The sequence below is a fragment of the Diuraphis noxia genome, unplaced genomic scaffold (genome assembly GCF_037042655.1).
Source record: "Diuraphis noxia isolate RWA-SAM2 unplaced genomic scaffold, SU_Dnox_SAM2 contig0001, whole genome shotgun sequence".
In the NCBI taxonomy this organism is placed as follows: domain Eukaryota; kingdom Metazoa; phylum Arthropoda; class Insecta; order Hemiptera; family Aphididae; genus Diuraphis; species Diuraphis noxia.
The window spans coordinates 69,892,988-69,918,702 of NW_028301711.1; the positions used below are offsets into that span (position 1 = coordinate 69,892,988).

General features: G+C 30.2%; 1 protein-coding gene and 2 pseudogenes across 1 annotated transcript; 1 reads left to right on the forward strand and 2 right to left on the reverse strand.

Annotated features, from left to right (window-relative positions):
* LOC149061492 (uncharacterized) overlaps nt 1-25,715 on the reverse strand; it is a 47,933-nt pseudogene that overhangs the window by 2,717 nt on the left and 19,501 nt on the right.
* LOC149061493 (uncharacterized) lies at nt 52-1,786 on the reverse strand (annotated as a pseudogene).
* LOC149061494 (uncharacterized) lies at nt 1,736-5,881 on the forward strand. The gene is made up of 5 exons (XM_089217042.1): nt 1,736-1,890; nt 2,587-2,758; nt 3,587-3,695; nt 4,200-4,336; nt 5,681-5,881. Exons 2-5 carry the CDS (start codon nt 2,593-2,595, stop codon nt 5,716-5,718), a joined length of 450 nt encoding a protein of 149 aa, XP_089073168.1. The 5' UTR covers nt 1,736-1,890; nt 2,587-2,592; the 3' UTR covers nt 5,719-5,881.

Sequence of the window (25,715 nt, forward strand, 5' to 3'; positions counted from 1 at the left end):
GTACAAAATATACTTATCCTAATAAATAATCTTTACATTTACAATAGGTATTTAACATAGATGAATTAAAGGTAAGACAATATAAGACTGGTTTTTGTATGGGAAATATATATATTTTAAGCAAATTTCTGAAACTGGCCACATTTTTAAGATGGATAAATGTTGAACAACATAAATTCCAAGTGATGAGCTATTACACGGCACTGAATAGTAATCTTCTTGTGATATAAATTTTTTACCAATGACAACTTCAGTTTTTAGTGACTTTGAATAAGCAAAGTTGTGCACCATTATAATATCACCATTTTTTGACCCACAGCAATTATCAGGTTTTGTTATTCTTAATTGAAAGTGTTGAAACATATGAATCTTGTATTGTGGTCCACGACAATTTGCTAGTAGAGGACCATCACAGTGAATATTTGATATTTTTGATAATGATGATTGCCGAGGAGTTTCAAAATAGTTTTCCAATAAAAAACATTCACCTAATCGATTACAAATTTGTTCAGCTGGTTTATTATATCCTCGCACCATGGATTTAATTTTTTGCAAATAATTTCCAAATTGAAATGCAAATATTGTTTTTAAAGTAAAATTTGATGTTATTCCTGAATAGTAATCAGAGTCATCTACTATATGAATTAAACCGTGGAAATTATGAGTGATAAAGTCTTTATTATACAGATGAATAAAGTCTTCAACAAAATACTGTAGTAATGATCTGGCATAATTACACATCCACTATCTTTACACATTTTAGGTGACAATAATATAGTCACTGCAAAATAAAGAGTTGAAAAGTTCTCATATTTTTTACTAGTAAAAACAGATTTTAAGACAACTGGTCCTAAATATAGCAAAAATGTTCGAAATTCAATAGCTTTCAAAACGAAGAAATGTTTCAGTTCTCTTGGCTTCCTATTAATTTCAATAGGTACACATGAACGATATTCAACTAATAATGATGATAATCTAAGACAGAGTTGGCTAGACAACTTGTGAGGAACATTTCCTGTACTCCATGTTAAAATCATAGTACGAATTACTCCTAAATAAACAAGGTGCATTTTATCTAAAACAAACGAGTTGTTAAAATGCAGTCCTGGGATTTTTGTAAGTAACGTTTCAGTTTTTCTAAATTCTGTATCTAACCAATATTATAAAAAGTTATACCCACTAAAAGACTTTATACCAAGAATGTCTGCCTTTACAGGGGCATCACAACAGACAGCAACAACTTTTACTGGAATTGTTTTTCCACTTTGATGTAAAATACCATTCTCTGATAAATAATTGATTTCATTAACAAATTCTTCTAGGTAACAATCCATATCATGAGGTTTACCTTTACCAAAATATAAACCAATTGGGAACACTTTATTTTGTAGTTAATTTATATCTAAAATATATCCCAAATAAAATTGGTATCACGTGTATGTTTGAACTTTTTTTAACCTATATGGATATATTTTCCAGGAAAAACTATTTTTGAACAAAATTTAGTCTTGGATATTTTCAATAATGTCCTAGAATCTCTTGGTAAAGCAGAGGTTAAAGCAGGACTCTTTGAATTTCAGAATCATCAACAAGGAGGGGGGAATAGTTAACTTTGGGAACTCCTGGCCTATAGCCTATAACGTACCTTTTTCACCACATACAAGAGTGTGGTTTTATCAATCCCCTCCTCTTCACTACTTTCTCAATCTATAATAACTTTATATATTTAGGTGAGAGCTGCGTCAGGACTCAGAACTACACCATACTGCGAATGATCACAATTCATTTTGACTGCAGTGTTCGTCCAATATTATTGTTACTCTTCTAGTCTTCTACCAGATAAATCGAACTATCTACTATATCCTACACGGACATTGTACCTCTAATAAGGTATGTTATACTTATATACTATCAACAGACTACTTATTGTTCTTATTGTTAGGTAATTTCAATGGTAAAATTTAATATAAAGTTAATCAAGATACATATTGAATAAATATTTTTCACAAACAAAACATATAATATATTTATTTAGAAATAAAGATTTACATTCAATTAGTATGTACTTATGTAAATTCTGATGGAAAATTACAGTTAAATTAGTTTTCAATTTTTAAATACCTAACGTTAAATAATTTTATGTGCAGTCTAACCTAACCTAACTTAAAATAAATAGAATGCAGTAGAAATATATTTCTTATATTCGTAGAATAAATTAACCTACCAACGGCCAAAAAATTATACAAGTATGAATAATAGGTACCTATCAACATAGGCTTTCATATATTGATACTTAGCATGATATTTTTTGTTACTTACCTATTAGTTGGTTTATTATTAATTAAAAAAAACTAGGTTTCAACAATTTAAATTTATATAACAAAAATCGTTCGATAATTTCATAAAAATTGCATAAGATATGCTATATTTGTGTGATAAAAAAATATTATTTTTAGTATTTAATTTATCAATAATATTAATTTACAAATGAATTTAACAATAATCAAGATCAAAAACGTATTAGTTTTATTCTGCAGGTTTTTAACATATTATAGTCACATCGTATAATGTTGTGTATTATTTCAGAAAATCATGAAGTTCAATTTGATTATTTTGGTACTGAGCTTGTGCGTTGACTTAATTCTTGGATCTATCGCTAATAATAGTTCGTACTGGGAAGCTCCGTTCAGGTTTTGTGGATCAAATCTCGCAGTTGAGCTCTCAATCATCTGCAAAGGCCGCTACAACGAAGATCCACGTGAATATAATTTTCTATAGTACCTTATTCTTAATTATAATAGTATCGTCTATTGGTCGAAATTAACCTATAAAGTTTATATTAATTGTAAAATCAACGAACTCTAGAATACAAAATTAGATACCTATCACACACACACAGTTAATTATCGGGGTTTGTGTTTCTTCTCATTTTTTATAAGTATGAAAAAATAAAACGAAAATTTCATAACTTAGTTAGATCATTTAAAATCTTTCTCAAAGACTGCGATGCCCCCCTCCCCCGCGGTTAAGGTTTCTAGCCACAGGAGTCATGATGGTGGTATAAGTCGTATCGATGATATCGATTATATCAATCCAATTCACTATCGAACAAATAGCGAATTAAATAATATCGTAAAACTAAGAATATAGTAAATATTATACATTTTGTTTTCAAAATCTATCGATTAATCGAAATAATCGATTATTTTGACACTATCGACTATCGAGTGTATCTTACTAAGATACGGAGAAATTTTGATTTATCATTATGGTCATAGCGTGCTGATGTAGATTTGACGAAATAAACATTATGTTTTCTCGTAATGCTCTAATATAATACATTAAGAACTAAAAAGCAAACTTTTTTTAAAATTTTTTAACATTTTAGGGGTTCTAATCTTCCCTTTCCTTGCTACTCCTTGTATATTTTAGTTTGTAATTAAAACAATTTAAAATTGAATAAAATGTAAAAGAAATATGGTAAATGGTAATCTGATGATCATGTTAACTTATTATAAGCATATTCTATTTAGTTAGATTTATTGAAAAATGTTTGTCTTTGCTAATGATTTACCTTTGTTTTCAGGAAGTCACTCGTTCAAATCTAAAAGGGCTATCGCTAATGAGTGTTGTAAAATAACTCCGTGCAGCAGGAAATATTTGAAAGATCATTATTGCCTTCCTGAATCGAAATGGTATGTAATAACATAAATAAAATATCTAAAATTGTAAACTTAAATTAACCATTCAACAAAATTTATATAAAAATAAACTTACGATAAATTCATAAACAAAGTTACAAACTTAACAGGTTAACTGCTACGTTATTTTTCAGTACATTGCCAAAAGCGCTACGTGTGCCATTTTTGGTACACTTGTTGTTTTGCCAATATGTTTTTGCGTGCCTACTATGGTACACTTAAATACGATTTTAACACAGGAAAATATTTCGTAGCCCGCTAGACAAACAAATTTTCGACTAGCCCATTAATATCTTATAAATTAATTTGTTTAGGTAAAATTAGAATACGAATGGCAAATCAACCATGTACCAGAGATGGTACACATGGCGGTTAACCTGTTAATAATAAAAAATGTTCTAACTTAATTTAATAGAAATGTATCTATATAAGATTCTACTACATTTCAAATTACTTATGTAATTTTTTCAGTAACTAATTAATATGTATAAATTCCAGGGCTACAATTGCAACTACAACTTTAACTTCAACTTCTACTTCAACTACAACTACGACTCCAAAACCAAAACCGGGATTTACGTTTAAAATCCGAAAAACGGATTACACTAATATTTTATTTTATTATTTTGATCTACGTAAGTACCTACATACTTTAAATCGGAGTGTCCGAATTGGTTCTGAAATGCCCGAATTGGTTCCCGGGTTCTTTCAAAGGGTATATCCGAATTAGTTCCCGAGTTGTTAAAATTTTGGCTTAATAAATAATATATAACAAACATTAAAAATAAATTAAAATCTTAATTTAAAAATATAAAATAAATACCTAATAATAAATATATGCGGTATATCGTTTTTTTTAATTCGTTTATTTTCTTTATAGTTATTATTTTCTATTATTGAGGTAAAAACTTATAACAAACATTAAAAAAAAATTTTAATCTACTGATTTCATTATTTTTATATGTTCGGATGTGCGGAATAAAAGCAACTGTTGAATTTTCTGTGAAATGATTCACAGCAATTAGTAGTTCGTTCTATACTACTGGTACATTCAGCCCACATTGTTGGTGGAAGTGAGCTATCTTTTTCAATATAATTTTTAAAATATAATCGAAGAATTCACCAATTTTTTCATTTAAAATATTAATTATAATATTAAATATTTCATTTATATTATATTGTATTTTGCTTTTTCGTAAGTCTGTATCGGGAAGCAATTCGGACGTGTGCCGCCAACCTAGAATATCGGGAACCAATTCGGATGCAGCCTTAAAGGGCTCATGAGTGGCTTGTAAGGGTCTTGGAGTGCATTTGAATTCCTTGGAATTTGTTGAAATAGAACTAGATACTTAGACGTTATTGTGATTTCTTACAAAACTATTTATAAACAGTTCAATATAGTTTATTTTTAATAGTAAAAATAATTTTATTTTTTAAAATGACAATATTCTTATATCTTGACACCTTGTCCTAGAATTTAGGACACCTAACTACATTTTTACTTGTTCCATTTTAACTCAAATACCATTAAGTATGCTCTCGGATTCAACAAAATAAATTTTAACCTCTTTCGTTCAAATTCAAGTTTAGTTATGATACATTGAGTATATAGTTAGAATGAAAAATTTAGCTTATAAATATAAAACTCAAAACATACCTTCTAATGTTGTGTAAATAAAATGCTGCCCTACTGCACTTAAAGCTTCTTGTACTGGAGGGATTTAGATGCTTATAATTATCTTAATAAAAATATAGTGTGGTGGAATTGATGATATCATATTTTTTCACACAAACACACAAATAGGTTGAAATAAATTATCTACAAATGGCTCTAAGCGAGTATCATCGTATAAACATCTAATGTTCCATAATTTCAATATTACCCATCCAATGTATATAATCATAGCAATAAATACACTTAAATAGTATCCAAATCCACAAACTAAAAGTTGATTTAATAATTTGTTTCAATTTTTCAGTGATGCAAGTATTGGAATATCTTCAATTGGATAAGTAACAAGTACACCAAGCAACTGTCAACATTATATTGCAGCTTCAAAAATATATTTCAATCTTTTGTTATAATTAAATTATTAATATGATATACTATCATATATGAACTATCTATAGATATCCCAACATTTTATTTTTCAATTTTAAACATTATATTGCAATTTAATTTATAGTGCAAAATAAAATAATAATAATATAATATGTATCAAATACTTAAATTAGTATGTATAAGAAAGTAAATGTAGATTTAACAATTATAAATTAGTTTTTATTACCAAACTCAAATAATAATATAAGATTTTTATTTTTATACATGATTTTCTGACTTATTATTTTTTATTTGTTTTGTTTATCATACACTAGTAATTTACATTCGATGTAAATGTTTCAGTTAGAATAATAATAATTATTAAAGAACAAAGAACTAAAATTGTACCACAAAATGTAATTTTAAGAAATCATAATATGTATGATTGATTATTATTTTAATATAATAAAAAGAAAATAATTTGTTCATTGGTTGGTTTAGGAAGCAATTTTACCATATTAGGTTGGTTAAATAAGATAATTTGAATAAAGCAAATTGAATTATGATTTTTAAACAACATTTTTATCTTATGACGTATATAAAACTAAACTAGAATATTTCAATATAGAACATTATATTTATATATATCTGTTTATACAAGCGACACTCTTCGCCGGTCTAAAGTTATGACTTAAGAGTCCAAAATTTTGAATATTTTGTAACTTCATACCTTGCTGGTGTGTTTAAATATTGAACATCACGGAAGTGAACGTTTTGGGTGGCCTACAATAATGTGTCTAGGGTGTTGAGTGTTTCAACTTCTTTACTTTTTATACTTTACATATGTACATCTTATGTAGTGTGCTAACATACCATTAAATGGCATTTGATGTGGTCATACCTTGTGATTTCTATTATGATAATATTATTTTAAATCTTACTTCTTAGTTAACATCAACCTTGGCTCACCAAGACACCAAATTATAATCCTAGAATTTATATGATAAAACTTATAACCAATATGATAATGATTAATGACGTTACTTGTGGGTGTAGCATACTCTTAAAATATAGCACAAACAATACATTTAAAAAGTCTACATTCCTTCAATAGATTAGTTGTTTATTTATACTATAGTGGACTCCCTTTAATTAAATCTTCTAGCAGTCAGTTTTATTCAATTTTAGCATTGTTAAAAATTATCAACCATTATAACCGATAATATTGTATTTCCGATTGGTACTTATATTGACCATGACATCTTGTTTAAACAATTGTTTATAATATATTAAAGTAATTGAAGCTAATAGTTTATACGAAAAAGATATTACTGTATGTGATATAGTAGGTACATTATGTATTAGGTAGTTCCTTTACTGTAAAACTGAACCATTTAATACAAACTAACTATCAATTGTTAATAATATTATAATTGTAAATTTTAATTTTTGTTTAATATTATATAGATTTATATAACTATTTTAATTGTACATGGATGAACTTGGTTGGTATGTAATTAAATTAATTTGATTAAAAAAAACCTTGGTACCTTTTTATGTTTTCAAATTCCAAAAATCAAAGTTTGTTTTCATTCCACATTTAAAATCAGAATTTTATTTTTAATGACATGATTACAAAATTGAAAAAGAGTTACCCAAAATATTTAAATTAGTACTTTCAATAAAACAACATAGGTACTACAAAAATGAAAAAATAACATGATTGGCATTGTTAGCTATATATAAATTAAACCTACATTTAATTTGTTGCACTATATTACATTTTGTCAAGTAACTTATATATACATTTTTCATACCTACATAATAATTAATTTCAGTTTATCAATTATCAGTCTCAATAGAAAATTGATTTTGTGTACCTAGTAATTATTGGTTACTATTTAGCACTACCTATATGTATTTCACAGTTTTTTTGTTTTTTTGAGTGTCCAGAATTTTTATTTATCGGTTACTGATTACTGATGGCTGTTTTAACAAATTTTTAATTGCAGTAACTTTCATGGACAAGGTATAGAAATAATTTTTTCATTTTCTTAAACTTTGAGGGTTGGGAGGGAAGGTTACAACTACACCAGCACCACCATGTCTATAACACTGGTATCTTAATTATTATGTTACGTATAACAATTTAGTGATCAATTAACGACCTCAATTTTTTTTTATCGGACATTTGAGAAAGGTTTTTGAAATTTACGATGGGAATTTTTATTCATAAATAGCTTACAGATTATAATAATATTATAGCAATAAAATAAATAAATATTTATTGCCATTTACTCAGGTAGATGAGCAGTATTGAATTTTATCAAGATGAATATTTCACTACCTATCTATTATTTAAGAATACAAAAACAAAGATAATTTGTATCACCAAACTCTCAATACTTTTAAACGTTTTAAGTTTTATTCACAATTGAATGTCATTGAAATAAGAAATATATTTTTCTATCGCTATATTTTTTCAAAGTTTCTTAATGTTATTTAACTTTTTGTTTTCGATTATTGAATGTGTAATAATGCAGTTATAAACTGATTCGTATGTATAATCTTTGAATATTAAATAAAATGTATTCTAGGTATTTCCGAAAAATAAAAATGTCATATTGTACCTACCTACCTACCTTATTACGATAAAAAATAATATGAGTACAGCATAGTAGGGTATACCGATTTCTGGTATTTTTGTGATACAATTATGGATTGAATCCAAAATCGTCCTTTACGAACTATTTCGATTTGATACACGTCAACTTACCCCCCCCCCCCCCACCATGGGGCTATAATTAATAGCTTCGGAACTATGGGAAAGAAACAGTCAACCATAAACATAATACAAGTATAGGTACTGCATTACTGCAGTGTTTATATGGAAATTTTATTTTAAAGTGTTAATTATTAAAAGTGTAAACATATCAAGAATGTGGTAATACTTTATACAATTTTTTTTTTATCAATATTTGATAAAAAATATACTTTTAAATTGATCTTTTTTGAATAAAGATAATGATATTTTATTTTCATGTAATTAAACTACTTTATTTATATTACACTATATAAATTATTAATTGTTGATGACTGTATTGTTACAATTATGAAACTAGATCAATCAAGATTTTAACCCTGCTCAAGACTCACAGTACATTATACATTATTGATCTAATTGAGTATTCCTTAGATATCTAATATATTCATTAAGGTTTCTATCTCTTTTTGAATATCAACATACTGTTACAATCAAAATTGACAATAACAACAGGAATTAACTATGCATTGTCGTGAGTCATTACACAGACATAAGTAATAAAAACCCAAAAATAATTGAGGAAGTGTGGTCATATTATAGTAAGTTATTAAAATTACTGTTTTTTAAATTATTTTTGTGTAATCTAATACATTTACACATAAGATAATACATAATCTGGATTTGAATATTGTAGTGTCCCAGCATACAGGAGGACGAACGACTTGTGTTGAGGTAGATGGTTTGGGTGAAATAAGTATAATAACTTGACTTGTGATTAATTATTATACAATTATTTGCTTGCGATGTGGACAAAACATTATTACTGATACATGAATGATTTAATTGAAAATATTCTAAGTCCAAATGATTAATTTGGAATGGTGACTGGCGTGAAGGTGCTTGCACTGACTCTGGTGGCTCACGTCTGCATTTGGTCTATTCAGGGCTCTCCAATATAGGTTTGCTTTATCGGTATCTGAGACAACCTATGTGTTATCTTCTTTCCGAAGGGGAGAGGGAGTTGAAACGGTTTTAAGAATTTTTTTTGTCGCTTTCCAGAGGGAAGAGTGTTGAGTTGTTAAGTTCTGTATGTATTTTTGATAAGTTCTAGAACTGTGTTGTGAGAGCGCTTTTCTTAGTTTGTTGTTTAGTTGGTTGAAGGTTTGTTTATGGATGGGGTATTTGTGTCTTTGCCACCGGGACCTGGCTTTTCGTTTTTCTTGGAGAAGAAATTTTATGTGATTCGGTAGTGGGTATTTTTCGTGGTGGATTGGACTATGAAATGTTGCCAAGTGTGTGCAATCTTGAATGTCTATCGTGAGTTTTTGAATTGTTTCATCAATATCGTCACTTGACTTTAGGGATGAGTTGAGTTGAGTGCGAATTTCAACGAGTTTTTTAAAAGTAGGCCAGTGTATTTTTTTGGGAGCTTGGAGATTTGTGGTAGGGTTCGCAGAGGGTATTTCAAACTCCAGTATAACAGGTGAGTGGTCGGATGAAAGGTCATTAGTGTTAGTGACCGTGGTAATGCAGTTGTTTGGTGTTTTTGTGATAAAGATATCAAGAATATCTGGACGTCTGTTCCGATGAGAAGGCCAATAGGCGGGGTGAGGTGGGGGTAGAATTTTTATATTGGAGTTGGCTATAGAGTTGAGTAGGGTTCTGCCTCTTGTATTAGTTGAAAAACAACCCCAAGAGGAGTGTTTGGCGTTTAGGTCACCGGCGACGATAAAATGTTTACCTAGAGATTCGAAGAAATTTGTAAAGTTAACTGAGCTAATTTTAGGTCCTGGGGGGGCAGTAGGTGGAAGAGAGTGTCAGATTTATATGTTTATTTACGGGAACAAGAATGCTTGTTGCTTGGATGCAGTGGCGGTTTTGGGATTCAATTTTGACTGAGGCGACTAAATATTAACATACATATATACAACAATTATATACATTTACATATATATATATATAATAAAAACACAAACTTATAATACATTAAACAAATTGACATGTTGAAAAGATTAGAAAGTGATTAGTAGAATAGGTAGTAGAGATAGCAGATAGACGACAATACAAGCACAGACTATGATTAAACAATTCGATACGAATAGAAGATAATTGCAGTGTTGTAATTGTACGTTGTTTAGCTGATTTTTACGCAGTGCCACCAACACTGATGATAATTCAATAATTATTGTGTACTTTTTCGGCCGAGCCAATGTTTACATGCCGCCTCAATCGTCGCCTATGAAGTGCGTGTGCTATGCGTACGGCTCGTGTGCGTGCGGGATCGTATTATTCAGTAATATTAAATACAACTACACGTGAGAGGCACCGTCAGCGGTCGCTCTTACGGGTACGGTTGGAAGATTACGAGACCACAGTCGACACCGGGCAACAAAATCGCGTATAATTTTAGCCTGAAACAACCTGTGCCCCGTGCTCCGCGTAGTCCTTACACCCGTATAAACTGATACCATATTATTAATTACTATTAACTACAGAATGATGTTTGTATTAAAATCAAATATTCTGTTTTTACATTTTTTTATGACAAAATTCAGAACATTAATAATATACTATACAAATGAAAAAAATATATACTATGTCTAATTTGTTTAAAAAACATATTCCTCTTACTAAATTTTTAAGTGAGGCACCGCCTCACCCCCAAAACCGCCACTGCTTGGATGTAAGTTTCACTGATTTTAGGAAGAGAGGAATGGGGCAAATTATTCTTAACAAGTATCAAGGAGCCAGCGTGAGCCGTGTTGTCGGGGTGATTGCTTTGATAAGCTTTATAAAATGAAGCTTTATATATGAATAGCTTTATCCGAGTATTTTGATAGATTTTGACGGGGTAAGATGAGACTCGGATATCATGGCTATGTCTATATTAAGATCACTAAGGATTGTCTGTAGTTCTAGTTTGTGGGGTGTAATACCGTTTGCGTTACATGTGAGTAATTTGAGTTTAAAGTTAGTTTCCATTGTTGGAGCTTAATTTGTTTATTAATGAGGTAAGAAGGGTTATTAGAGGATTGAGAAGTGTTATGAGGGGAGAAATTAGTGTTTTAAATTCGGAAATGAACGATGTTAGTTGGTTTGATAATTTTTGATTGGGAATATGGTCGTTGGTATTATTAAAATCTGATTTTGATTTGTTACCTATTACTGCTTGTGAATATGATGTGTGCTGGGTGTTAATGGGCTCGTTATGAGTAGTTGTGGGTGCGTTGTTGAGATGTTGACTTGCTTCGTGATGAGGATGACTGTTGTGTTGGATTTGAGATGAATCTGAATTTTGGGCTAATTCTCTTGAGATGGAGTTTGGTTGAAGTTTCTTTCGGAGACGTTGGAGATCCTTGTGTACCGTGCAGCCTCTGTAATTTGCCGGGTGAGCATTACTGCATAGTGCACATTTAGCAGGGAGGTCCTTGGGTTTGGAGCATTGGTCTGAGCAGGGCCGTATTTACGCCTAGGCCGGCAAATTTTTTGGGGCGGCAAATTTTGTAAGAAATAAAAAAAGAATCATATGAATGCATGAAATATTTATGTTTTTTTTTTTAGATATCTGTATGTAAAATATACGGGCGCATGAAACTGAAAATGTCACTAACCCGAAATCAATTTTCTCGTAATGTGAGCTATAAAGATAAGATACCTACCTAGGTATATAATAATATAAGTTGTTCCTAAAAGTAATTACGATAAAAATATAATATATATAGAAATTGGCTAAAGATATTGTGTTTGTGTATCCACATCGCACACGACCACAATTCATTTCAGTTTATTGTTCGTCATTGTCGGGAGTGCATATTACAACATAATATATTTAATAAATAATAATTAATAATTTACAGTATTTAGCATTTTTTCACTATGAGTGACGGTCGTAAACGTTTTAGTGGTTCAGAGTATAAAAAGCGAGCCAAAGATAAAGAATATAAAGAGAGTAAAGTTCTAAATAAAATACCTAAACTAAGTACTTTCTTTAAACCTGCTAAACCGTCTTCTTTGAATGCACCTGATAATGGTCAACAACATCAACATGATTTAGAAGAGATTGAAACGAGTAAGTGCGAATCGGATTTGGTCATTAATAATTTAACAACTTCTACTTTAAATATGGATCCGGCTACATTTTATATTGATTATAATGATCCGGCTAAATGGATTATTAATGATGTAACTCGCGATTATGTGGCAAAACACGGAATAAATCAAAATTTAAATGATGATTTTACATGTTCTAAACGTGAGTATCCTGACAAAAATAGATTTTTAAATAAATCATTATTTGTTAGAACACGTATAAATGGTGAAGTACAGTCACGACCATGGTTAGTGTTTTCGAAATCTACTGGTACAGTGTTTTGTGCACCATGTCGACTCTTTGGAAGTGCACATTTATCAACATTAGTAACTATTGGTTTTAATGATTGGAAAAATGCTGTACGAAAATTCTATTCCTCATAAAACTTAATTAGGATTTATAATTATTATTTGTTTTGTTTATAATGACTATTGACCTAATTTCTTTAAAATGAAATAAATTTATTTGTAATAATTACAATTTTTTTTTCTTGGGGTAGAGGCGGCATATTTAAAAGGGCCTAGGGCGGAAATTGTTCTAAATCCGGCCCTGGGTCTGAGGTATGGTTATCGCCACATCGGACGCATTTATGCAAACGATTGCAGTATGATTTAGTGTGGCCGTACTGTTGACAGCGATGGCATTGGACTAGATCCCGTCTGATGTGTGGGGCTTCGAATTTGACTTTAGAGAAACATTAATTGTTTATCTTGAAGATGTCTTGGTTGTTTGGAGATGGGTTAAGGTCTACAAAGAATAGTGGGAGGGGTTCTTTTGATTGGGATTTTAGGATGTCAGTGACATTTTTTACCATAAACCCATGTTTTTCAATTTCATCTTTAATGTAGTCAGTAGGAATTGTATGGTGCAGATTCCTAATAACAACTCTGTAGGACTTTTCTTCGTGTGACTGGTACGTGTGGTATTCAAGTTTATTCTCGTTGAACAATGATATAACGGCACGGTAAGAACTGGCCGAGTGAAGGTTTATTTTTATGGTTTTTGAGTTGGACTTGCAGAGGAAGCCCTCGTTTTTCGTTATTTGTTCTAAGTTTTTACAAAGAGTGACGAAATTAATCGGAGATGTAAAGAAAATTGGTGGCGGAGGAGGTGGTGGAGGAGGTGACTCGTTGATTTCTGTGCCTGTTACGATATCCATATCATCTATATTATTTTCGTCTGTGTTGAGTAGAGAGTAACGGTTTGGTGAGGAGAAGTGAGACGGATCGCTTGTTTTTTTTGTGAGAGGCGAAGTAGAGTTGTTGGGTGACCTAATGCGTTTGTTGGTGTCAACAATATTCCATTCTTGGTTGTTGGCCGAAGAGGCGGGTGAAGCGGTTGCGACCTGCGTCGTACAAGAAACAGTATTTGCGATAACTAACGGAGATAATTTCGGATTGTTTTTAGATTTACTTGTGACTGAGTTATTTCGTTGCATGGTGCAGCAGTTGATAAGTTGCAGGTCGCGGCCTACAGCCGGTTAAAGTACGGTGGTGGCAGGTAGATTATATTTTTGTTTAAACGTGTGGAATACGGAAAACGAATATAATTAAACTGAGAAATATGGTCTGAATTTGAACTCATTAATTTCAATGACGCGATAGGCGGAGGGCGATAGTGTACGCGCACGACGGTCAACGGACGTGTGGTACGAACGACGTTTAGATTAAATTCTAATGAAAAAAGCATAATGTCAAACTGTTATAAGACACATAATTATATATTTTTGCAACATTTTCTTGAATTAATATAATTTTTCCCAACAATATACAGTTTTCATAATGGATTGTCTGTATTTAAGCACGTCAATATAAAACTGTAAAATACGTGATGTGATTCAAGTTATGTACAATAACAATTCAAATGAATTTCAAACGATTTAGTTCATCTGAAAAGAAATGTAACTACCAGGGGAATATACTGTTGATATCGCCATGAATAAGTGATAGTGAATGTGTCTTCAATATTTAATGGAAGCGCCAAAAACTACATATGGTTATAAATTCAAAAGTTAATTTTAATAATATATTTTTGTAGTAACAGTATGAAAATTAGGTACGATCTTAAATAGAGTTTACAGTTAATTTCAAAATCATAGCTATCGACGGAGGACTATTTGAGATTTTAAGAATTATCGTACCAGGATTAAATGCGTAATATGAACTCTGTGGGCAATCTAATGTAGGCATAGTCAATGGTGTGCATCGTCCAATTTTCATTCATAATCTCAATGATTAACTGGTATTTATCCCACGTTTTTATTTAACAAATGAACATCACCGCTATTACATTAGATATGTTTATAAAAAAGTTTAAATAATACACTATGGCTGGAACGAATAACAAATAATATACTAATAAGATTCGTCTAAGAATTTTTTACCACATTTTCTATGAAAAAACCATTTGTTGAACAGTATATAACATTTAATGAATTGAAATACCAGAAACACTAGACGTGTAACATGTACTGAGTAGGTACTCCTGATGAAGGCGTATTCAGTTCTAAATCGTTTGAAAATTAAATATATATATTAACATTAATCATATCATCTTAGAATCTACTTTTAATCGCACATTTTATTAAAATAAAAACAAAAATATTGCTTATATTATTTTGGCTGCTAGTAGAACACTTGTATATATTTACGAATTAGTATGTCTGGACACACGTGTACAACTTAGGTACTGTCTTGATATTCTGTTCGAGCCAAAGTTATAGCATGTAATTATAAATATACATGATTTTAATACCAACCTTCATTGAAACCAAAATTTTGTTTTTAAAATACACCCTCATGGTATTCATTTAAATCTTATATGTGAAGACGGTGGCGCGTCCAAGTGTCGATTATTTCGTCCCGTAGCGAATCACCAATCACAAAATTCGACGGCGATTCTCGCTTATCGCTTTTCGCCTTTTCCGATGTTTGCGCGTTACTGATAACGGACGTGCGATTCTCGGCTGCGGGTTCCGAGATTTTCGCTTTTCGCCCCCCGTACTACCGTTTTCGACCCTTTCGGCCCCGTTCGAGCTCTCATCGCGTTCCCTGCGAGTTTTTACCGTCCGCGCGGTCCGCTCTTCTCCCGTCCGCCGTCCGCCGGGGCCGAGACGTCGATCGCCAGAACCGTCGCCGCCCGTCGTCCGTCGCCCGGATTTCCAGACGTTTTAGTTTTTCCCCGATCCGTTTCGTCTCTTTAAAGGCCGCGAGTGCTTTTTTTCGGTTCGCAGCCTTCCCCGCCGTCTTTTACGTACCTACACCTGTACACGATTTTGTTTGAATTCAATAAATCACATTATTATAATATCGCCTTGCGTTTGTCGTTTTTTCCTTTAGTCGTAAGACAGTGTATCGCATCAATATAACGTGTGTTGTTATAGACATACAGAAGGATGTACTGCCACGCGTACTACATAATTAACGTGTACCGTGCCCATAGGTTGGTCGGGGACACAAATCGTGATGCCATCGGGAGAATAACTTTAATCATTATTGTAGCAAACAGCTGCACGTCGCCTGATGTACACACGATTCTGTGATGTGATACATCGTACTTGACAATTAAACGAGCGAGTTGTGGTGTTGTGTAGTGCCTACGTGACCAAATACAAATGGACATCACAGCTTAACGTAACAAATCGTTCTCACTTTAACGGCTGTATATATATCGTTATAGAATTACACAATTCTGTTTGACTTGGTGCATTGAGCAATACATACACAACAATAATAACGCATATACAGTGTATGTAATTGCAATGTATTCGCATTCGGTATGCCTTCGCGTGACTAATAGCATAATATATCTAATTGGAGTAATATATACACCGGAGAGGTTATAAAATAAGTAGTACATGACTTTTATTCTTTATTAAACACACATCAGACATTACAATGTGTTCGAATTGGGTATTTATGCTTGGTGTGCTTTCTGTTGTCTGTGATATGATTTCACCCAAACACGGTACGTAACAATTAAATATATGTGATGTGTAGATTATAAACTCTACTGTAATATACTGGATTTTATAGTGTACTCATTTGGTAAGCGACGTTAATGTTCCGCTGCTCTTATGTGTTGTTTATGTTTTAAAAAACAAATAAACATGTAAGTATTTAATGCACAACTATATATATATTGTAATATGTAGTACATGACTTATATTTTTTAACAAAACACAATGTATTCGTATTGGATGACTATGATCACCTTTAAAATGCAATATTTAATAGTATTTAGAATACATAAATATATATTATATATGATTTGATGAAAACAATGGTGTCTGTAAGTATTCATATATTGTAAAATAAGTGCATTATGCAATAATTTATAAAACAACGGTATATATATACGCGAGAGGTAAGAATATATGATTTATAGAATTCACATATTATGTATTTAATGGGTTAAATGGAATAATATGATTCATTATTAATTACATCAAAACCAGCTTAAGAGTAGTAGTTTCTACATAGATTAACAACTCGAATAGTAGGTACTAGGTAGGTCCCGTTAGGCGTTAGGCATAGTTAACCGTAGGTGTGTAGATCGAAACCGTGATCGTCGATTTGGCGGCGGCAATGATAACCGTGCGGTGGGTGTTTTTTTGCATTTTTTTTTTTCGATATTTTTCAAATTTCTCATTGGAAACGTTTTAAAAAAAACAAAAATTTAATTGGCCGCGAGTCTGTCTGTATCGTACCTACATCTCCTAACAATATATTGCGTGTACGACATTACCGTACGTTATTATGCCCGGTTACACCAAGCCGACAAAACGGCGACTTTCTGTCTGGCGACGAAACGGAAACATAAATGATAACTGTACTTTCGGCTAAATATATACTTTGCCCCACTCGAGGTAACACGTCTTACATATATATAATATATATAAATGTTTATAGAATTATGACGTATTACCACGGTAGCTCGGTAGCATAAAGTTCTTGCAGTTCTATTATTGTTCACTAATACATTTGACAGTATCTTACAATACAATGATTTAAGTTTAATTATTATTCAAGATCATCTAGGCAGTGGTTTCAAATGCATTTTTCTTTCATATAAGTATATCAACACTAATATAATATACTTTTATAGAATGCAACATGTTGTTACTAACACATAAGCATATTATTCAACAATTTTTGTTTCAACCTTACTAACAAATATTATAATTTCATAATTCATCTTCTTATGTCAGTTTTGTTCTACTGCTGTTATTGATTTGGTTTCCGGTGATTGTATACATTTTAATTAGGTAAAGCTGTGTTTTAATTGTATTGTACATACAAACACATACACACACCTACAACAAGTAGTGTTACGATTTTAATTTTACTCATAACTCACTGCCATCAACTTAACATAGGTACTTATGTTTTCTTACACAATTGTGTACCTATCTAGGTACTTTAACTACAAACAGTTGAAATCACCTGTTGAGTTCTGCTAATCATTCCAAATTCTGTACTCAAGAGTCGAGACATAAACCTTTCTCACTCCAATCATACAGTTGATAGTTAATTACATAACACATGTGGGGTGCCTACGCTTAGATTATAAGTATGTATGTAATATGAACACACCAATTAAACGTTGTTCTACTGCTAAATATAAAATATAATGTTGTTGAAGTAATAATATGTCGTTAAGGCGTGGAACTATGTTTCTTTTGCATAGTTCACGCACAATAAGTAGAGTTACAGTTATTTATAAGTTATAACTCACATTTATTTTAAATGTACCTTTAACAAACGAACAAAACACTTATACATTTCACAGTATGTTATAATGGACTTTCTTTCTACAAGTATCTGATATAAATATTCTGCAAAACATAAATCTTACCCACTTAATGCATATAGTATAGTTACCAACACATGAGGACATTCAACAATTTTTGTTTCAAATTAACTAACATTATAAAATATATGTGTTTACAAACTCATCTTCTTATATCAGTATTATTCTACTGCTGTTATTGATTTTGTTGCAATAAGTATGATTGCATTTGTGTTAATTAGGTAAAACTGTTTTTTAATTCCATAATGTACATACAAATACACACACACACACACACACACCATAGGCTTCAGCTCCTCACATATATTTTCAATCACTGCCTCTCAGAAGTTCTTAAACTTTTATAAGTATAGGTAACAGATTTAATACAGTTTTTACATTTTATATTCTTATATATATATTTTTCTATTTAAAATAATAGTTATCAATATAAAGTATTGCTAATTATATTAAATAGTTAGTTACTCATTTCATCATATTTTTCAAAACAGTCATCTCACATTTCAATTCATTAGGTATAACTTGATTGCTTTATAAGTAATGATGATCCTTCAAAGCTTAATTTTAACAAATTGTGATACTGTCAGGAGAATAACTTTAATAAATAAAGCATAATGAGTAACAGCAGTAATTATTGTACATTCTAAACGTCAACAACTGATGTACGCACAACTCTGTGATATGATACATCATACATTGGACAAACAAATAAACATGTGAGTTGTAGTAATGTGTAGTACATAACCAGGTTAGTACACAGCTTAACATAACAAGTTGTTCTTACTTTAACAGCTGTATATTGTTATAGAATTTCACAATTCTGTTTGACTTAACACACACACATAGTGCATAGGTAACGAATAAAATACAATATATATTATGCCTTAGACTGGCCAGTGACCATATTATATGTAACATAGCTTTAAGCATTGAACTTAGAGCAATACATACACAACAATAATAATGCATATGCAATGTATTCACATTTAGTATGCTACTAGGTATATTCCTGTGACATGTATAAAGTTATTAGATTTATATTGTTAAATTCCTATACTGGATTTTATAGTGTACTCATTTGGTAAGAAACGACAATAATAATTATTCTTTGCCAAAACACATCAGACATTGAAACGTATTCGCATTCGGTATGCTTTGGCATGACTATGATCACTTTTATGTTATGATAATTGATAATAGCATAATATATCTAATTGGAGTAATATATACACCGGAGAGGTGAGAATATGCGATTCGAGGTGTCACTATAATTCAAAAGTATTTACTGGGTTAATTATTAGTTACACCAAAAAACAGCTTAACAGTTATAGTTTTCACATCATCTATCAACTCGAATAGTAGGTAGGTCCCGTTAGGCGTAAGGCAGTGTATCCGCCGCAGGTAACGGGTTCGATATGGCATTATGGCGGCAACGTAGTCTGTGTCTGTCATATAATGCATGGATTAAAACGCGCTAAACTTTGCATATTTTTTCTCGATTTTTTAATTCTCAATTAATTCTCCATGATAACCTTTAATAATTATTATGTATAGATAACTATGTTAACTATGTCCCATGAGTATGTAATGAATAACGATAGGTATATAGTCGTTATTATGTTATTAATAATTGGTAATTTTTATTTCATAATATACTAGAGGTGGGTAGTTCATGAGTTATTTGATTCAAAGAGTTGATTCACTAATATGAGTTGTATGAGTTGAATCAGTGTGATCCAGATCAGCAACTCACCTGACTCAGTGTTACCACAATGATTATAGATTAATGAATCTTAAAGAATTAGGAATTAACTGAATTTCGACTAGTCATAAACTCGTAGAAAATATGTAATATGTAGCAAGTAGCAACTCATTCAATTCATAATTCATATTATATACCTATTCAATGATACACAAATTATAATAAAACCTTATTACTTTATTAGGCAATTCAGAACCGCTATGATAATGTGAATTGTGATTTGTATTTTGTAATTTTGTGCCTTCGTTTTTAAAAAAATTGTAAGTATATGATTCATTATAATTTTTCTTCTTATTTGTAATTTTACATCCTGAAAAATAATTTAAAAAAGTAAAACTATGATTTTTTTTTTTTAAATTTAAAATCAAACAATATAAAAAACTTATGCAAAACAATGTACTTATTTAAAATGATTACATTATTGATATACATTTAAAAGTAGATTCCTATGTTTACAAAATTACAAATATTTTATTTTTATTTCTTTCTTTTAAATCAATTACTTAATTATAAAATATATAAAATATATTATAATTATATAATAATATATTACTTGATTGTTGTCTAATTTCTATATAAAATATTAATTAATAAAAATTAGACACTAGTAGTAGGTACTAGGTATACAACAAATATTAAACAATAAATAAAAAAAATAAACAAATATTAAAACAATAAAAACCAATTAAGAATTAAAAATTCATTCCTGTTATCTTTTTCTTATTGTATAATAATAGGTAAAGTAATAAGTATACAATATAATGAGCATTTAAAATTAATCTAAATTAAAATTTAAAAAGATCATTTTCTCAAACTTTGTACTTAATAGTCTACTTCTTTTTTTTGTAATTGTTTGTCCAGCTTTGGAGAATATACGTTCGCATGGAACTGATGTGCCCATAATACAAAATCTTTTTTTTACAATTTGGAAAAGCCTCGGATACACATATTGATTTTGTTTCCACCAAATTAAAACATCTTCATTTCTTGGTAATAGTGGTTCTTGCAAATATTTATCCAGTTCCACAATGAATGCCGAAGTAGGATTTGAAGATTGGACCAATGTATTAACTTCTGAGTCAAAATCGTTCCATATTGAATCGGTACAATTCTCATTTGGCAATGTATTTATTTTATTTGTACTATTTGCAATTCTTATTGTTGTGGCTTTACTTATCAATGACTTTTTACCTTCATTGTAGGCATATTGATGTAAAAATCCATAACTTTTGAACCTTGGATCCAATATAGTGGCTTCTGCATACAGTGATATTAATTCAATGGATCCAAACCGTGTTTCTACTTCTTTTACCAAAACATTGACCATATTATAAATTTCAATAGATGAGTAATCTTCAAGTTTAATTTTATTGCAATATTTAATTAATGATTTACTTAGTACAACTATCTTTGAAATCGAAACAGATTTTTCAGCACTTATTTCAACTGTTATTTCTTTAAAAGGCTTTAAAATGTCATAAGTTTTATTTATAATATACCAATCATTATTAGTTAAGTATTCATTATAATTAGTTTCTGTTAGTGTTGTAGATAAAGGAATTTTCAAATCATGTACTCGTTTAAACATATCCAAAGTGGAATTCCACCTTGTCACTACATCCTGAATAAGAACAAGAGGCGGAGAATAGCCCAGTTGTTCTTGTATTGATTTTAACTTTCCTGCAGCCTGCGAACTCCTTTTAAAATGTCCTACAATACCTCCAACTTTTTCTTTTACATCCTGAATTTCCTTTATTGCATTTTGTACAACCAAATTAAGACTGTGGGCAAAACAACGTACATGCCTCCAATTGCATAACTCAACTGCTTTTGTTATATTTGGTGCATTATCCGTTGTGCAAGCTGCTAATCTATTTTCTAAACCCCATTCTCTTATTACTCTTAACAATTCTGTTTTTAAATGTTCACTGGTATGTGTATCAGAGTATTTAAAACAAGATAATAAATAAGACTTAAGTTGTGTACAGTCATTATCAATGAAATGAGTTGTAACGGCTATGTAACTATCATTTTGTACAGACGTCCAACCATCAGTCGTTATACTAACAAATTTGCCATTGGACAATATATCACATTTAACTTTATCGTATGTCTCATTATAAAGAATTGGAAGATAAGAAGTTGACAAAGTTTTTCTAGATGGTAAATCATATCCAGGGTTCAACATTTGGATAAATTTCCTAAACTCTTTATCCTCTACAATACTAAACGGGTAGTATTCCTTCACGATCATTCTTAAAACTTGCTGGTCAAGAATCTTACGCCGAGAAGTGCCTACGGGTCTTGGCAAGTACCTTGTAATACTGTTTTGAACTTTATTCTGTACATTACTGGAAAATGTTGATGATGCAATTATTGTTTCAGCTTGGTACGGCTCAGAATTAGAAACAGACTAAAAACGACAACAATTTTATATTTGTATACAATATTAATTAAAAAATTTGATGATAATTTTAATTTAATAATTAAATTTAAATAATATTGTATTATAATTTAAATTTGTTTATTTTTATATTTTATTTTATACTTATTTATACATTATTTTGTTATTTACTTGAAATGAAAAGGGTAAGAAATTGCCAGGATTAGTTATACTATATAAAATTATAATACTCTAGGTAGTAAATATTCTTTAAATTAAAATTTACTTGTTATAGAATTTAGTTTTTATTACTTTAAATTTAAAATAATGAATATACTCACTGAATTAGAAACCGAAAGATTTTCAGTTACTACAGATCTTGGATCATCAATACCATCGTCATCTTCTTCTCTTACATTATGCCTTTGTCTATTCAAATCAATAGTTATGTGTTTTAACTGCATGTGTCTCATCATATTGGAAGTCGATAACTTATTATGTTTCATAACAACCCGACACAAACCACACTTTACATTTTTTTTCTCATTATCCAACTTAAAATAATTCCAAACCACACTCTTACTCATATTGGATTAGATGGCTTTGAAATATTATTTTAATATTGATCTTAACTTACTAAGTTTTATATTAATAAATATTATTTTTAATGACCAACACACTATACACATAACACACATCCACAAAATACCATGCTCATTGGGTTATGGAAACATGAATAACCATGTATTATCATTCTATTACTTGTTTTTGTAAATAATGTTTTAATAATAATATGCTGGGAAGTTATTTTTAGATATTTATATCTACAATGAGTATAAATAAACTAAAATTTTAATATATTGCCATATAATATAATATGTTTTATTTTGATATAGTGTACACTAGTTCACATTGATATCAGATTATTTTTTTATTATTCATTCATTTAGAAAATAAACTATACAATAAACATTGTTATAATCCTAGGGAAAAATTAATATTAACCATTAAGACCATATTTTGATAGAAATGAAAAGAAAAAATAATACAATAAAGAATATTTATTGTTTAGTAAAATATTAATTTTGTATTCTGAACATTTGATTAACCATTACTTAATAGTTAATACATAAGAACAGTTTGTAGTATTTTTTTTTTTTTTATATTATTATTATTTATTTATTCAGCTAAAAACAAAATTACAAAAAAAATTTATACATGATATATATATATTAATATAATATATTAGTACAAACTAAAAATAATATAGGTATAACAAAACAATTACATTTATCCGAGTATAGATCTAATGTTTGAATGCACTAATAAAAAAATTATTTTAAATTATAGCATACTATTAAAAATGTCATTAATAAACTTATACAATAATTATAAAAGTTAAAATATAAGCATTAAAACTCTGTGAATAATTAATTTTGAATAGGTGTAGAATATGAATTTGTATTTTGAATGCTGAAGTCAGTGATAAACTTCAATAGGGTGCTGAAGACCTGTAATCACAATAAAAAATTAGAATACAATTTTATTAAAGTAGTTAATTTTTTAAATTAAAAATTACCTTTAAGTGTCCATTTCCATTTGACAGCTTATTGATTTCTTCCCTCTAGGGATTTAGTAATAAATGCTTGAAAATTAGAAATTCATGTTGAAATAAATGCAAAAAAAAAAAATATTTGATCTTGTAATTAAATTGATGCCTTCATTATAAAATGTCATTGAAAATAAGCCTGCTATATATCAGGAAATGGTGTGTAAAATATAAAAGCCTTTGTTAAAAGTTCTCTTGACATTAGACATAAATAAGCACCAAATACCAATAGTTTGAAAAATCTAACATATAGTTATGGCGTTGTAAATGAATCTAACAATCAATACAAAATGTTACAGTAAAAAGGCTATATACACTTACAAGTTTATGTATGGTATACCATTTTGTTTTCATTTAGTAATATATACAATATACATAGTATTAAATGTGAATTATCTAATATATATGTAAAACTTTTTGGTTATTCACATTTGTTTGTGAGTTGTGAATCATCACAACTTAGGAGAACCATTCGACTATTGAGCTATGTATGTATTAAGAATTGTTAAAAGAGTTGTGAGTTGATTTTATGATTCAACTCTTTTAGGTGAATTGAGTTGTGGGAGTTGAATCTCCTAAAAGAGTTGAAATTCCCACCTCTATAATATACCTACTAATACAAACGTATTTAAACGTGTACATATATACATTATAATATATAATACACTGGATGATCGCTTTCGAGTGTCGCTGCAATATACGCAATATTACAGTATGACCATTATTAGATTACGATTAGATATTAGACTGGTTCGTCGGTGTAGAGGGCCGCGTAGGGGACAACTTTGGCGACGCGAAACTCGCCTATGTTATTCTGCGTCATCTTGCGACGAACGCCCATACAGCACACATCTACGCATACCGAAAAGCCTATTTCCGAAACTACTTAGTGCTTTTCATTTCGTTTCGGTCTGTATCTGTATCTGGCGCTTTGCAAACCGGTGAGTACAAGTTTTACATATTCTAATAATACAATATAATATAATAATATACGTACAGGTGTATTCATGGCTGCGCGTGTCGCGCACCAGTGCCAGTGCACCACCGTTTCATTACACACGTTGTTCATCGCTATAATATACGCGATATTTTCACTATGGCGAATTTGGTGTTTTTTTTCACGCACCGCGTGTTTACTTTGAATCTAACGCTTTTTTGTATCCGCCTTCGTATTTGAAATTCGCCGTGGTTGACGTTTGGCCGTTAACCGATTCATTTTAACTGGCGCGCTTACCGTTGCGCCATTGCGGTATTTGTTTAAACAGTTAACTGTGCTGCTCTGTATGCCATTTTTCGATTTTATAAAATATAATATTTGCAGTAGGTATTAATTCTAAAAATAACACACTTGTACAGACAGCATACTGATAACGTCATTATTTTTGATTACAATGAGTGTAGAAAATTAGTTTATACTTACTTTTTACTTTTCATGATGTTTTTAGGCTATTCACAACGTACACAATGGTCAAACGCTGTGTGATGTGCGGAGTTGTGGACAATATCATTGATGTTTCCGTACACAAGTATTTCACCCTACACACACATACGAGG